General features: G+C 59.0%; 1 protein-coding gene across 1 annotated transcript; it reads right to left on the bottom strand.

Moving 5' to 3' along the window:
• Window positions 1-1,286: 1,286 nt before the first annotated feature.
• On the bottom strand, window positions 1,287-15,698 carry DPT (dermatopontin). Its single transcript, XM_054587560.1, has 4 exons — window positions 15,394-15,698; window positions 9,658-9,783; window positions 5,781-5,888; window positions 1,287-2,148 (listed from the first exon to the last, which is right to left on the bottom strand). The coding sequence occupies exons 1-4, from the start codon at window positions 15,696-15,698 to the stop codon at window positions 2,082-2,084; spliced, it is 606 nt and encodes a 201-aa protein (XP_054443535.1). The 3' UTR covers window positions 1,287-2,081.
• Window positions 15,699-16,088: the final 390 nt, after the last annotated feature.

Genomic DNA, 16,088 nt, shown 5'->3' with positions numbered 1-16,088 from the left:
TATAAGTAATTCGGGGCAGATGACAGAGTTCACAGAATTCTAGAATTGCAAGAAACTGGTGATGGCCCAGATAAATGTCCTCGCAGAATGAGGAGGTGGCTTCTCCAAGGCTGTGGAGCAAGTTCGTGGGAGGATGGGAGTAACGAAAACACAAGGAGAGCGGGGGTTTGTGGGCCGACGGCCTGGGATTTAGCCCTCGTTCGGCACTGATTGACATGTGATAGAAAGCACAAACGATGCAGGTTCAAACCAAGTTGATAATGTCGCCACTGGCATGTCCTCGGTCTGTATGCAGAGAATAGCTTTTCTCTTAGTAAAAACCTCCCCATTTCTTTGACTTGGCACAGGCACCCGCCAGATTGCTTTCTTGTTTGTCTCTTGAGCCGTGCTTCCCTCCGGCCTCCTGGACGGCTCCTCCTGGTGCACCTCTGCCCCCAGCCTCTTGTCCACACCAGGGCTGCCAGCGCAGCCAATTGCGCCGCTCGTCCCCCTTCCAGCTGTGCTCGCTCCCACGCCCCGCTGAAGCCGTTCCCTGGCGGCCCTCCTGAGCCGGGGCTGCAGTGGCCCGAACAGTGGTGGCTCCCTTTGTGAACATGAACACCACGAAGCTTGTCGTAAAATAGAATTGTGAGAGAAATGGAAACAACAAAATGGGGGAAATACAGCAAAACTGTAATGGGCGGAGGGGCCCCGGAGGGGGAGGCAGAGGAGGACAGCTTTCGCTCGCCTTCCCCCTCCCAGTGACGGGGTCTCCCCAGGAAAGGCCGCCCCACAGGCTGGGCCGAGACCCACCTTCTTGGCCGCCTGGGTGGGGGGCATAACAGGGTGATGTTCCCTGTCGTTGTGCCTGGCGCCCGCTCTCCTGGGTTCATGGGGAGAGAGGAGGGCAGGACAGCATAGAGCTGAGAACAAAAGGCAAACTGAATAAAGGAAATAGCCCCCCCCCCCCGCCCCTGTTAAAGCTGCGCGTGGCACATTGACGGGAGGCGGGCTGAAGGGCGCTGGGGACCCATCAGCCTGGGTGCAAAGGCGGGGAGTGCCTTCCGCCCGTTTCCTGTCACTAACGAAGGCACGCAGCGCCCCTGCTGCAGGTGTTGGGTTCCCCAGCCACTCTCAGTTGCTGCCGCCATCGCTTTCCTGGCGCCCTGTGCAGCGCTCGGCCGGAGCACGGCGCCGAGCGCCGCTTTCTGAAAGGACAGACCGACGGACGATTGGAAAGGGGAGGGGCAGAGCACAGAAACGGGCCCTCAACGTTTGCAGCGTAGTGAACGTTAATATCTTTATTCCTTTTATAACGTAGAGAGTACACAGGGCTGGGGACAGACACATTGCAGGAAGCGGAAGGTAGGGCCACCGCTGCCAGAGACCCATCTAAACTACACACAGAAGGGGAGTGGGCCCCCAGGGCAGCCTTTGCCATCCAGAAAACCAGGCTGAGCCCGTGAGCTTGCCGGTAGCCTTCCCAGGAGTCCCGGCCACGCCTGCCGGTGCCAGCGACTCAGACCCGTTCCCACTTTCCAACGCCACTGCGCGATCTCCTTCCTTCCAGGCCTCTAAGCTGAGTCCGGCTCGCTGCCCTCTCTCTGACAGCCTTCTTCCCCCAGGAAGCCCTTCCAGTCCTGCCTTCCAGTTCCACCCCCAAACCCTCCCGCTTCCCAGTGCACCTCCCAGACTCCTCACCCCTGGAGCAGAGCTGTGAGCTGAACTTCCAGGACAGCGCGGCCCCTCAGTGGGGTTGGGAGGGTCTGCCCTCCGTGAGGACCCCGGCTTCCAACCTGCAGAGCCACCGTCCCAGGCTGCCCTTCGCTCCGCTCCACCAGCCCTCCTCCCGGGGACCGCTCGGGCGCAGGCTGTGAGCATGCGCACCGTGCCTGCAGGGAAGCCATGGTCAGCCCTGGACGACCGTTGCTATGGGCCGTGTTGAAAGTGAGAAACGCGATTTCATGGTGGATGTGATTATAGGTGTGATCCTAGTCAGTAAGGCTTAGAAAGCAGAGAAGAGACAGTGTCAGGAACCTCTTAGGATCCAGCTGATGTTGGCGCAGGTGGCCACATGGCCTGGTGGCCCTCCTGCCGTAAGTCTAAACATTTGCGAATTCGCAGTCGTAGTTGGTCATCCGGCACATTATGAACTTCCACTGGCGGTCCCTGTGGGGGAGAGTCAGAAAGCGAGGTCAGGCGGAGGGACTCCGTAGGAAGAGGCCCTGCTGGGGCAAAGCGGCCACCCCTGGAGAAGTGAGGGACTCGGGGGACACCGGATCCCGCTCTGCTCTCAGAGGACGTGTCTGTGAGGGGGTGCTCTGTGCGGCTGGGAGTCCCGGGCGGTTCCTCGCCTGGGTCAGGTGGCCCTCGAAGGCAGCTGATGAGGCCGCTGGCTGTGTGGAGGTCCCGTGGGCAGCTCCCCACTGCGCTGTGCCTACCAGCTCGGACTACGAGCACTGATGTAACCCTGTCCCTGCTGTTTCATTGCGAAATATCGCCTCGTTCACTGGGTGCTCCATTTGCTCACCTGTCCTTTCTTTTTCCGAGTTCTTCCCCTGCCACCCGCTCCCTCGGAAAATACTAGGACAGGGAAGGGACAGGCGGGGAAACCGCTCTGAACGCCCAGGACGGGAAGGACAAAAGGCCCGCCTCTGGTGCCTACCAGACAGCGGATTGCGCGTTTGCTCAGAGGGCATGGGTGTGGGAGAGCACACGGTCGCTCGACTTTGAATGACATGGTGGGGACACTTGTCAAGGAAGGGGCTTTGCTCAGCCCCCGTCTGTGATCTTTTGTCGCCCACTTAACACAGGTATCGGGGGCCCGCTCAGCACGGCAGCCTCTGGGTCCGATGCCATTTAACGGCAGTCGTGGTCGTCGTAACTGCCATCTGCCGAGCCTGTCCGTGCATGTGTCCATTTAGCCCTCACCGTGGGGGCCTGTTCAGGTGAAAACCAGGCTCAGAGAAGGAGGTGTCTTTCTTCAAGATGATCAGGGGCGATTTCGCATTGCAAGCGTGTGGGACGCGACGCTTGCACTTGGCCTTAAACCACAACCCGTCACTGGATACCCATCTCCTGTCAGAGGGTGTGGCGTCCCGTCCTGCGGAACGTCCTGATAAGGGGCAAAGAGAAAGAGCCCTTCCGCGGACGCTGGGACCTTGGGATTACGCGTCCCCGCTCCGTCCGTCCGCAAGGCCCCTTCCTGCCCGCACGAGCCTGGGGTCTGGGAGGCGGGGCCGGCCGCGCTCAGTTCCGGGAGACCTGCTGGCCAGCAGCTGAGTGTGCGCCGCTCAAACAGCCTGAGACAGGCTTTTTTTTTTTTTTTTTTTTTTTTGATTGAACCTTTATAGTATTTTTTTTTCATTACCACTTAGTCCCCTTCCAGAGGTGTCCAGCCTTTGGGCACCTCGGGGCCACACTGGAAGAAGAAGAAGAGTTGTCTTGGGCCACACGTCAAATACATTTGTGACACATAACCACAAAAACATCTCATCATGTGTTAAGCAAATTTACGATTTTGTGCTGGGTCGCATTCCAGCCATCCTGAGCCACATGTGGCTCGCAGGCCGCAGCTCGGACACCCCTCCCACCCCCTCCCCCCAGCAATCACCACACTGTCGTTCATACAGTTCCAGGTTGTTTGGGAACTGGGCCCCTGGGACAAGCCCTCGGGAGTCAGAGCCACCAACCGTGACTGTGTATCAGTGTTTGCCGCTGCTTTGTGGCAGAGGGCGTGCCGCCCTCAGGTGGGGATCGGCGGCTGGCCCGCCTGCGCGCTCCTCAGCTGAATCTCAGTGCTGGGGACACGTCCCAGCCCCGCGTCCCCACAGACGCAGATCGGTGGGACCTTAGGCCAGGCTTTCCCGTTACTGTCTTAGGGGACTGTTAACTGATGCACAGCAAAACTTAGACCTGGTCCTGACGGCACGAAGGGACTCCTTCAGGCTCGGCCTGGCAGGTCCCTCCAGGACAGTGGCTCTCAGGCAGGGGCGATTTTGCTCTCCAGGGGGTTTTTGGTTGTCACCACTGTGGGGGAGGGGAGGTTGCTATTGCCGTCTAGTGGGCAGGGGTCAGGGGCGCCCTGAACACCTGGAATGTGTTCAAGACGGTCTCCCGCAACACGGATGCCCATCAGTCCTGCCTCGGCTGAGCCACCTCTGCCTGTGTGCGCAGAGGAAGAGTTCCCGCCCCCCACCCGCGGCGAGTCGGGTGCGCCAGTATTCCCCCGAGGCAGTGGCCTCCCGTCCCTCGGCAGAGCCGAAGGAACTCCGGCGCTGGATCTGGAAGCCGCCGATGGTTAGCGGCAGCAGCAAAATGGCACGTGTGCACGCACGTGAAACAAATGCACGGCCAAGTCGCTCAGTGTCCCGAGATCCCGGGCCGATCCCCATCACCGAGAACGTCCAGCCAGGGGGAGGTGGACATTTCAACGGCCAGACCGCACTCGTTTTGCAATCGTTTTAGGTGGTACCCTCCCCTCACGGTGATATTCCTGCCTCCTCACCCCGGGAGCGCAGAGCCAGCTTTCCTGTTGCTTGGAGGCGTCGTGAGAAGGCTGAGCCGCAGCCTTACTGTTGGCCAGTGTCGGCCTTCGGGACACAGCGGCTGTCACCTGTCACCAGGCTGCCGTGGCCTCTGCGCTGGGAGGGCTTTTTCCTAAGGGCACTGGCGTGTGTGGGTGGCGCCACTCAGCTGTTTTTTCTCCCCGGGGAAGCCAGTTTCCTTCCAGGTGCCCTCTTCCCTGCTCACGTTTCCATTCGCTACTTCTAGAAACTAGGCAACTAAACTAGGTAAACGTGTAGCTAAAACAAAAATGATGGCTCCTCGAGTCTCAGGGGCTGTCTTATCAGAAAACATCAAGGTGTTTGTTTAGGAAGCTTTTTTAGAGCGAATTAATGTTATTTTTTGGTTTGCATTTGTTTTTTAAATGTGTTTTTTTTTTTTTGTTTTTAAATTGCAGGCTTTATTAAAGAAGTTCCTTCAGTTAGGTGAGAGGTCATTTCACTTAAAAACATAAGTCTTCACAAAAGATAAGCCATCCTCAAATTCATCATTGTGCATGATTCAATGAGTTAATATAAGTTTTGTTCTGTTTGCAAAACATGCATAGATAATGCTTCCGAAATCCACTTGCTGGGTAAAGTGTTCTCACCTGACTTAAAGTAGGTCAAGCCAACTGTCTAACACCTGAATTTGCCCACACTTCTCTCTGTATTAGCAGGGAGGATAATTCTTGTTCTCTTGTCATTGTGTTGTTTTGATGTTATTTAAGGTGGGACTGGGGAGCTGACTGGGAGAGAAGGGGGATGAGAGGCGTCAGTGCTATTTTCTAGGTCATTAAAATTTCCCCTGTCGTTTCCAGATGGCAGTGGGCAAGTGGCTGTGCCTCCGCTCCAGCCCCTCCGCCTGCCTCCCTCCGCACGACCCAGAGTGGGGCCGGTTCCACACGGGGACTCCCTCGACCATTTTTGCCCTCTCCTCCTGATGTTCGACAAGAAAAGGTGCTTTTCGAAATTGCACGGAGGGAAGAGCTTAGACCGCATGGGCGATCAATCGGAGGACTTCCTGCTGTGGAGCAGGCCGGCCCGTCCTCACGTCCAAGCGCGAGCTACCCCGTGCCATGCGTCTGTGAGGACAGTTCGGTTCCCACCGCCGTCCACCTCAGGAAGCCGCTCTTGTTAACCCCAGACCCAGGGGAAGCTACGACAGTGAAAACCCCCGCTGGAAACTCCGGCAGCCGCGGTGCCTGCGGGGAGCTCGCCCCCGGCTCCTCGGGCCCCAGGCCCGCGAACACTCACCTTTCCACTGCGGAGAAAGTGGTGGTTGCTCCCCGCATGTAGTAATCGTAGTTGTAGGACACCATGTCCATATCCTCGCCGTAGTGGCCCGGGTACTCTGTTGTCATCCTGCAGGGGAGGGACAGAGGCGAGAGGGAAAAGGTCAAACTCTCCGTGGTCGCCCGCGGCGATCAGGAGTCACACATGAAGGAGGAATGGGGTCTGGAGCCGGGGGAGACGCCGTGGGAGACCCAGGCGGAGCGAGGTGGCCTCTGACCCCCGTCCCAGGCTGTGAAAAAGAGAAACAGCTTCCTGCCACTTCTCCCCTCCCTCTTCCTGCCGTTAAACTATGCTCTGGGAAAGGCGTCGGTAACTCCCCAGGCCCTGAGGAAATAATGTTTGATATCAATATTGGTTCATTCCATTCAAGTCAGCCAGAACCATGGTTTCCAATTGGGGAGTGATTCATGAGTGGCTCATGAAACCAATTTAATTGGTTATTGCCAAATGAGCTTAAAAATAAAGAAATAGAATAGAGAACACCATAGCGTAAGTTGCACACACAAAGGATAAGTTCTTGGGTATGTGTGTAAAAACTTTGTTTCAAGGACGAGTGTATGCGTGTATCTGTAAGATGCACTATACTTTGCTGTGTATCATGCACTCCCATGTATACTGCGCACCCATGTTTTTGGCCCAAACTTCCAGGAAAAAAATCTTTTGTTTTAATTTTTTAATCCAATCTTTTATTTATATAGAAAACTGATGATTGTATTCCAGGGTATTATTTTGCACACAGATATATCATCATTGCTTTCCAGAGTTACACTTTTAATGCATAAGCATAAATAAAAGAATTAAAAACATTTATGTAGATACGGAATTAGTACAGCCCGTATATAATGCGCACCCTAATTTTTCCTTCAAAACTTGGGGCAAAAAAGTGTGCATTGTACATGGCAAAATACGGTATGTATTGTGTGTTTAGTTTAATCTGTGTTTTGTCCTGTGAGTCATCAGAAAAGTGCTGGAAAAGCACTAAAGTGAACGTAAGCCCCACAAGGGTGGGGTTTGCCTTCCTACCGCCATGTCTCCAGCAACAAAACAGTTCCTGGCGCGCGGCAAGTATCCACGGAATAAATAGGCGGATTTGGGAGAGTCCTTTCATCTCAGCTTCCTGGTCTGGAGAAGGCAGACAGCTCGCTCACAGGGTCGCCCCCGGGACACGCACAGAGACGGTGGCACGCTGGCACGGGGCCCGAGCACGGGGGCAGCCGTGCTGCTGCTTGCGCGCTCTCCTCCAGGGCGACGTCCGCCCCAGGCCTCTCGGTGGGAAGGGTTCCCTGAGGTCCGTCCACCCTGGAATGAGTCTAGTTCTCACGAGGGTGTCACCACGGGGGTTTTCAGGACCCAAACCGTCCTTCCAGGATGACATGGGTCCCCCAGCGTCCCAGGGCTGCTCAGGGAACAGCAGCTAGTGAGTTCACCTGATTGGGGTTCACCGGGTCCTTTTGTGCTGACAGTCGATGGGTCTTCCCCTACGTAGGCTTCACGTTGCAAGGGCTGTCTGGAGGCCTCGAGAAGGCAGGCTGATAAGCTGGATGGTCTCCTGGGAGGATCCCAGGGCGGAGATGCGGTGAGATCGTGGCGAGATCCGTGGTTAGAGCGCCCAAGCCCGCGCCCCTGCTTCACGATCGCTCTGCCCACTTTGCGCCGTTGTCCTTGTTCTCTGATGTTTTCTTCTCGAGACCCAGTTGCGCTTGGTCAGGGTGCCAAGGCCAAGCCAAGGTGTCACGGGCGGTTCTGTTTGATGTGCCCACGCAGCCAAACAAATGAATTCCCCTGCGCCTGGGAGCCGGTTGGGTGGCTGTTTCTCCCTGCACGGAGCGGTGCTAATCGCCAATTCCCAAACGCTTTGCCGTGCAGACAATAGGCGCTCACTTAGCGAGTTCCCAACAGTGTCCCGCTCTGGGCCGCACACCGGCTTTCCAAGTGGAAAGAGAAAAACGCCACCCCCCCACGTGCCCAGCTCCCTGGGAGGTGATGGAAGCTGGTCAGCAGGGGAGGGGAGGCTTCCCGCCGGGGGGCCACCAGCCGTGTGCACTGTGGGGGGTGTGCAGAGTTCTCACTCCAGCGGGCCGCTGGGAGGATCGAAGACAGCCGTGGCTGTGAAGGAAGACCTTGTCAAGTACAAAGCGTCATCGCAGCCATGTCTGCTGTCACCATAGTGGCGGTCCCTCGGGGCTTGCCACGGCCGGTTCTACGCTCCCGGGATTTATAAGGGGCTACTTTGTGCCAGGCAGTAGCCGAGATGCTGAAGAAATAAGACCTGCTTTATGCCCCAGAGGCTCCGTTCCAATCAGCAAGACACGGAACACCGTGGCTCAGGCCGTTGAAAGATGCGCGCCGGGGCGTCTAGACGTACCAGGGCTGGGGAGTCGTGTGCTGTGTGCCAGGGTGCCCGCTGCTGCCGCGTCCTGCTGCCGCCCCGAGTTTCCCTTTGCAAAAGGACCCCTTTCTTTGGTAACCATGGTAGCCTTCAGCCCTGACACCAGGCAACCAGAGGCACAGGCAGCCAAGCGAAGCCTTGCTCAGTGGGATGCGCTTCAGAGCTGACTTGCCATGGTTTTCTGAGTACTTCTCTCTTCTCTGCCCCCTTCCTTGACCCCCAGTGACATGTCTGGGTGGTAGCGGTGGGGTAGAGTGACCAAGGGTGAGTGTGTGTGTGAGGGGGGAGGAGGGTCAGAGCCGAGACTGGAGCTCCCTTCTTGTTGCGGTGCTGCCACTGAACCCCCGTCCACCACAGCCCCCAGTGGGCGAGCCCTCAGTCTTGGACTCACAGTCCCACGTGGGCCCTGCCGCTCTGTGGCCTGCGAGGGTACGTGGGTATGGCTGCCTTGTGGACGCAGTTTGGAGAGCTGGGAGGGGCGCCTGCGCCATCAGCCAGCCACTGACGTCAACTGCTTCTGAGCTCCGAGTTTACCAGAAAAATGCTAAGCTTTGGAGCTGCCTGTCCCCAGGGTCACTGTGCCCCCTTGGACGTGCAGGACCAAGGCGGTCTGGTGGCAGAGAGGAAGCGTAACCCACGAGGCTGCCCCCCCAAGCAGCTCCCCGTGGAGTCACGTAAGTGAGCCAGCCTTCAAATGCCGACACTTTCGAAGCCCCTTGTCCAAGGCAGGAGAGCGCGCCTCCTTTGCGGGCTGGAGACCTGGGGACAAGCTGGGTTGTCAACATCCAGGGTCAGCTATCAGGGAGAGTAGTACACACCCCTCCTCCCAGTCCGCGTGACGGCTGGCGGGGGACGTTTGGCATCTGCCCAGGGAGCGAAGAGGGAACAAAGCTTCACAGACTGGAATTGCAGCTTGATCTAGAAAACACTGGCCTCTTTTTTGTGTGTCTGCACGTATAGACCACGTTTGCCACTCTGACCTGTGACGAGGGTGGTTTCTTCCAAGCTCTGCAGGAAACGATAGGTCCCCAACCAGGTCCAGCAGCCTCAGGTGCGCCGAGGTCAGCGCGATAGAGGGAAAGGATCCCTGGGACCGGGCTGTGTGGGCCCAGGCTCCAGAGGCCACCTCCGTCCCCAAGAAATAGCTGGGGGGCTTTGGGTGGGTCATTTTTCCTTACTCTGTTGTTCCCTTTGTTTCTTTCTCTGCCAACGTATAGGAGCATTGGGTGGAGGAACTGTGAGTCCCTCCCAGTGTGAACAGTATTCTAGCCTTTCCATTGGTTTGGTTGGTTAGTTGGTGGATTGAATCATTTGTTCCTTCGGTGCATTTCCAGCTGTTTGAGACAGTCCCAGGCTCCTCTGAAGGCAGAAACAGATACCCGAGCACCGCCCCCCGCCCACGCTCCCCTGCAGCCCCAGGAGTTGGGTGGGGCTGTGTCCCAGACTCACCAGCAGGAATAGGGGCACCTCTTGCTGTAGCGACAGCAGTAAAATTGCCACTCTCGGTCCAGCACTGACTCGAAGTAGCGGCTCTGGAACCCTGCCACCAGCCCGTTGTTGGAGCACGTCTGGTACCTGAGGACGAGAGAGCAACCCCGAGTGAAGTAGTGGCAGGGACACAGCAGCAGGCCCCTTCCGGGGACCCCAGCTCCCACTGAGGCATTCAGGCCACTCTCTCACGGGCCTAGAGCCCTTCCACTGTCATGCGAATGATAAAGGCTTTGCTGCTTTTGCAGAAGTGCCGTATGCTCACCATTAACATTTGAACGATTCAGACTCTTTCAGCGGAAGGAAATACAGCACCTGCTCCTGCTAGGCCTCAGTGCGTATATTGTTAGATGGGAGAAGGCATACATGGATGGAGATAGAGGCATCTAGAATTTTACAAATAAGAGAGTGTATTGCTGTTCACGCCATTTAACAGAGGAGATAATATACTTCATTGTACTTGAATTTAAAATAAAAAGACGACAAAGGGAAGCGCAGTGAATGAGTGAACTTCACATGAACCTTTCTTCCGTTAGGAGCGGAGCCCTGGACACTAAGCACAACAATGCTCATTCATTGGGCCCCGAATGGTGGGCGGAGCTCGGCGCACTCAGCACCTGGTCTGCTGTCCGTGGGAGAGCCGGGAGCACAGCCCGGGTTTCCGCGGCTCATCCAGGCTCGTCCTGCCGCCGGCCAGCCTGCAGGCTCTCCGTGGTCAGGAGGAGCCTCGCTGGAACTCTGTCCCCAGTGCTGCGGAGGGTCCTGGCCGGTGGAGGCACTCCTGCAGGGCGGTCCCAAGCCCGCCCCGCCCCTCAGTCACCCTCTAGGGTCCCTTTCCTGTCCTAGCGGCTCAGATCTGATTCTTCAAAGGAGGTCACGCCCTCCTCTCTGGGCCACAGACCTCCCCGCAGCCCCATGAAGTGTCACTTATTTGCTCGGTCTGGGCCGCTGCTGGTTTTGGAATCGGCCCTGTTTGTCTTCACAGCACCTTCCAAACTAAGTGTTGGCTTCGAACAGTATAATCCTTCCTGCCTCCGTTTCGCCCCCGAGGCTACTGTCCCCAGACCCACGGTGGGGGGCCCCAGGGCTTGCTGCCTTTTCCGTGACGAGGACGGTCCTGCTCTCCACGTGGCCACAGTGGGCTCCCAACAGAGTGACATCTCTCCCGGCCCTTACAGAACGGGCCTCGAGCGACCCCTGGTTCTTTGCACTCCCCGCCCGCCTGGCCACTGATCGCGGTCCCTCTGAGCGTGAGCAGAGCTGGCAGCTGTCTGTGTGTCACCGGCTGACAGCTGCCGGAACGCAGCCCTGCTTGCCAAGTAAAGATAAGTTTCCAGAAAACGCCGTCGATAAAGAGAGAAGTACCCCGTGCTGTTGATAGGCGCAGGGGCCTCGCTGATGTGCAGACTGGAGAACCTCGGTGACCGGATTTTGTTTTCAGTTGCTGGAAATGATCGTGTGGCTGTGACTAAACTAACATTAAATATATTTCATGTCTCTGGCCAGAAAGCCTGTGTCCTTTCCATTCGTTTATTGTTCACTTATTCGTTCACGCACATACACGTTCGGATATACATTTGATCTTTTATTCATTCCTCCTTCAACAAGCTTGTTGTCAGCTAATCTTCCGTATCTGTCGCTGAGCTTCTGCGTTGAGAGAAGAATCGAGGGGTGGGCTCGGTCCTCGGTCAGCCGTGCACACGCGCCCGAGCATCCTGTGCCCAGGACTTGTGAGAAGTTCTGACAGACGCCCCGGGAGCCCAGCTTCATCGCTAGCGGCCCCCCAGCGATGGCGCCCGTGAAGGTGTGAACCGAGACCTCGGCCCTACCACGGCTCGCCTCCCAGCGAGGGCGTCATTCCAGGCACATCCCAGGAAGCCACCCGCTGGGAACGGACTGCTAGGGCCTGGGACAGGGGGACAGTGGCCCGTTCTGCCCCAGTTCTAGCGGTGACTGTGAGGGACGCCGATGGGAAGCTCCCAGGGTCGTAAACAAAGCCCGTGTGTGTCCGAAGAGATGCTCGCTGTGCCCCCTCCTCCCATCCCGTCCCGCCCACCGTCCTGGAAGTGGCCCTCCCAGAAGGAGCCTGTGGGCTTCCCAGAGCTGGGCCCCATTGTTTTGGTTTGTCCCGGGCGCTCAGACCACCTCAGGGAACAGCAGTCGGGGCGGTGAGTTCCCACAAGTAAAAATAAACGGAGCGGAGCGCAGTCAGCCGACCTCAGCCCTGGGGTGCCCCTGCCCCCGGCAGTCGGAGCTCCAGGGTTCCCTCCCCGCTGTCAGGCCGGCAGCTGACCCGCGGCCCGGGCAGGGCGCGGGCCCGCCACTCCCACACAGCGCCCCCGATGACGCTGCCTGTGAAGATTTGGACCGCGCACGCCCAGGCCTGAGACGAGGCGGCGTGAGTGAGACAGCCCAGCTCCTGTCCGCTGCCTTCCCGCGCTGGCGGCGGGTGAGCCTGCCCTGGAGTCTGGCAGTGCACGCGGCCCATGCGGCAAAACTGCTCCTTCCAGAAGGGGTCTCTGTGGGACTCTGTGTCCACACTCAGGCGGGGTGCAGAGCGTGGCCTGTGCTGCTGGGTCCCCCTGCGCAGGATTCACGCCCTCTAATGGCCTCGGCTTCCCATCTGTCAAATGGGTATAAGAGCACGTACTTATGAAAGTTCTTGTGAAGAGCAGATAAGGCAAGTGCATGCACAGTTCTGGAGACAGTGCCTTTTAATGCTTAACACACTGTTTCTTATTATCGTCACCAAACTCCTGTGTAGTCGGCACGGCACCTGTGACTCGGCTCCTGGTGTGCCGCCCGTGGGAAGCTGTGCACGCACGTGCATTTCCTGAGGGGGGTTCCTGCAACAGAGGCCCCCCGCGTTGGCCGTCTCGGGGGCCAACACACTCCTGCTTCATAAGTCACGCTCCCGCCTGCCTCATCGCCCTGGGAGACGGCGAAGTCCTTGAGGGGGAAGATGATGTCACCTTCAGCTCGCGTTCCCTGTGGTGCCTGACACTGGGGTCCTGCAGGCGTCGAATGGAAGAATGAGTTCCGGCCCCCCAGCCCTGATGGAACCAGCTTTAAGGGCCGGGGCTCCTCTGAGCAAGTGTCCGTAGCAGCCCCCCAGCCCGCTGCCAAGCCTTGGAAACCGAGCGGTCAGACTGCGCGGTCCCAGGAGGCCCCGCCTCCCGCGCTCTGTGCTCTGCTTGGCCCTGGAAACGCACTTGGCTTTTTCTCACAGGAGTTCAAGACCCCTACCCGCCTGAACAAAAACCTGCAGGCCAATCTGGTTATACAAGGCAGCCAAATCGCACAAAACCGTCCCCTCTTCCCGCAGAACAGATTACGGGCCTGGACGGGAAGATGTAATTGCTTTCCAGACAATGAGCAATTTCTTTCCTTCCAGACTTTTCACTGAGACTGGAGTCTAAACTCAAAGCAATAATTACCTAAAAAAAAAGCAGACGCGGGGGGCCCCGGTGTGGGTCCTGGGGCAGCCGCGTCCTACTGTGAAGAAGCCCTTCATCCCGCTTGAGCCTTCATCTCTGCGAGGAGACAGCGGAGGGGAGAGGGCTGCAGCCCAGGGAAGAAGGGGGCGGGGCCCCGGATGCGGAGGGAGGGGCGGGGGAGAGAGACCCTGCCTGTCAGCGTCCGGCTTGGCCAAAAGGATGATGTTAATTCACTCCCCGGCTCTGTTGCTTCTCTTCAAGTCATTTGGGAGTTAATGACAAACCAATCACAAGTTGTCAGGTTTAAAAGTAAACATCCTGTGCGTAGTCTAAACAGAAAGATGAACAAAAAGAGCAACGAAGCGCGAAAGAAATCCAAGGAGACTTTTTGGGCCAAGCAGAGCACAGGGCGGGGGAGGCGCGCCCTCTGAGACCACGCTGTCTGGCGGTTCATTTTCCAAGTGAGCTGGCGGGGGGCTGGGGAGCGCCGAACCCCAGGTCCAAGGTCCCCTGGCAGCTTCCCGACCCAGGCCTCCGGACCCAGAGCCCAGGGCTCTCCCTCTGCGGGCTGAGGAACTGTCTTTGAGCACTCTGTCACCGCAGCTCCAAGGAGGGCTGTGGGGAAAGGGCCCCGCCCATAGAAGACCCCCTAGGTGGGGGGCCAGGGAGGACTGTTTAACGAGGTCATCCCCGGGCTCCACGCCAGGCCACAGGCTCCTCTTCGGGAAGTCGCTGGAGATGGTCAGTCCCTGAGGCGAGGCTGGTCTCTGATTGGACGGCCGTCAGCGAGGGTTTGGACAACGAAGCTGCTCACAGGGGGCCATGGGAGCGGACAAGGCAGCCCCCCTCTCGCTGCCTGCGGGGCCCTTTGCCCACCCATGGGCTGCCTGGGCCCCTCCTCGGTCACGGTGACCAAGCTGGTCCCCCGCCCTCTGGACCGGGGCTTGGGGGTGACCTTGCAGACCCCGGCCCTTCCCAGATGAGCACTGCCCTGGGTCCAGGCTTGTGGCCCTGACCTTGACCTGGGGGCCTGGCCTGCTGGCGGAGCCCACAGAGGGCAGAGGCAGCACCCCCTCAGCAGCCCCCCACTGTGGGATGCTTTGGAGCCAGGACTCGCTGGGCCCAGGTCCTGGCGTCCCCGCTCCAGCTGAGGGAGTCCCGACCTCGGGCCGCTGTTTGTCCAGCCTGTGAACGGCCCGCAGATCTGTGCTGGGCGCTCAGTGAGACAACCGGCGCAGAGCGCTCGGCGGCGCGGTGCCCGCTCAGGGCGAGCGCTCAGTGGGTGGCCGCTGTTCCCATGACGCAGAGGACCCGCCCCTACCTGCCCCGCCACCCATCGGTGCCTTTCCCCTTGATGGCCCGTTGTTCTGTCTGCTGGTGCTGTGACCACCCCCAAACCCACGACGTCACCTGACCATGTCAGCTGGGCTTCCGCCCCCCTGGGCAGTGTCTGCCCCCGCCCCCGCCCCCACCCCCACCTGCCTGCGTCCAGGCTGCCGTGAGCACCCAGCCTCAGGGTCAGCAGCTACTGGGAGGGGCTCCTGACCACCTCTGGGGCTGGGCAGTCACACCTCACAGGGAAGGGCTGGCTGGGACCACGTCCACGTCGACCGTGGCAGAGTTCCGTCAGGTGGGACCCCCACGCCTCCCTGGAAGCCTCTAGTGAGCGGTTTCCCAGGGCGAGGGAAGCCCCCAGGCTCGGCAGAGGGAGCACCTGGCGCGGGGCAGCAGAGAGCTCTTTGCTGTCACCTCCCTCTGCCCCGCCTCTGTCCCCTGACTCGCTGCCATGGATCAGCGTTTCTCCCACTGCCCGTCCCCCCGAAGCCCATGCCTTTGTGAAACCGTAGAAACAAATTACTCCAGAACCAAGGTGCCACTTGGACGTCACCACAGCGTTAAGTTGCTTTATGTTTCTTACCTATTTTCTCTCTCTGTCCTGATCTTTTGTGGGCTGGTGAACATTTCACAGACCCATGCCCGTCCCCAGGGCCCCGGAGGGCCGGGCTGCCTCCGGAAGGCGCAGGGGCGCAGGGGAGCCCGCCTGCCTCCGACGGCCCCCATCCTGGGATTGGGTCCCGTAGCCGTACCTGGGTCGGCGCGCCCGCGGGCGGTAAGGCTCCTGGTAGGACCGGCCCAGGCGTAGCGGGTGCTGCTCCCGAGGGTCAGGCAGCCCCACGGGGGAGGGATGTGCGGGGTAGCCCCAGGCCGAGTGCCGCTCCGCCCCCGCCCCCAGGCGCAGCGGCGACCCCGCGTGCCTTACCACTCCATGCCGGCCCGGTTGATCTCCTCCCACCAGCACTCGGTGGGCTCCCCCAGGCTCTGGGCCGTGGGCATGCACGCGTAGTTCCACTGCCGGTCCGAGCCTTCCTTCTTGCTGAAGAGGCTCCTCACAGCCACCACCACCTGCCCGTGGGGACACTGGTAGCTGAAGCCCTGCCGGGGCAGGTTCACCCACCCGTCGTCGCCGTAGTCGTGGTACTGTGGGTACGGGTTCCCGTAGTCGCCGTACTGGCCCCGGGCCACGGCGACCAGTGGCAGAAACACCCACAGGACAGCGAGGTCCATGCTGCCCCGGCTTCTGGCAGGAAGTGTCGCCCTGGGTCTGCCGGGCAGGCCGTTTTATGCAGCCGCCGCTGACATGTGGCTTCCAGATGTGGGTGAGCCGGCTCCAACTGCAGCGTGTCACGGTTTAAGCAAAGGCTCTCTGCGTGGAGGCACTGGCCATAAGTACATCCAGCTCGTTTTAAGGTGGAATCCGAGGGAAGTGTCGGGATGCACAAATGCGAGAACCTCCTGGGAGAAAGGGCAGCTTTGCAGATAGATCGGAAAAGCGAGCGGCTTCACGCTGCTTAGGAGCACGGCCCTGAACGACCAGCCTGTTTGCCCCCCATCTCTCGGACCTCACCTCTCTCGGCGCCCCCCCGCCGAGCAAAACCCTGTGTTTGTTCTTCACAC

Source organism: Pteronotus mesoamericanus, unplaced genomic scaffold (genome assembly GCF_021234165.1).
Source record: "Pteronotus mesoamericanus isolate MK-2021 breed Mesoamerican mustached bat unplaced genomic scaffold, CSHL_Meso_final scaffold_1186, whole genome shotgun sequence".
Classification (NCBI taxonomy): domain Eukaryota; kingdom Metazoa; phylum Chordata; class Mammalia; order Chiroptera; family Mormoopidae; genus Pteronotus; species Pteronotus mesoamericanus.
This window is presented reverse-complemented; position numbering and strand designations above follow the sequence as displayed.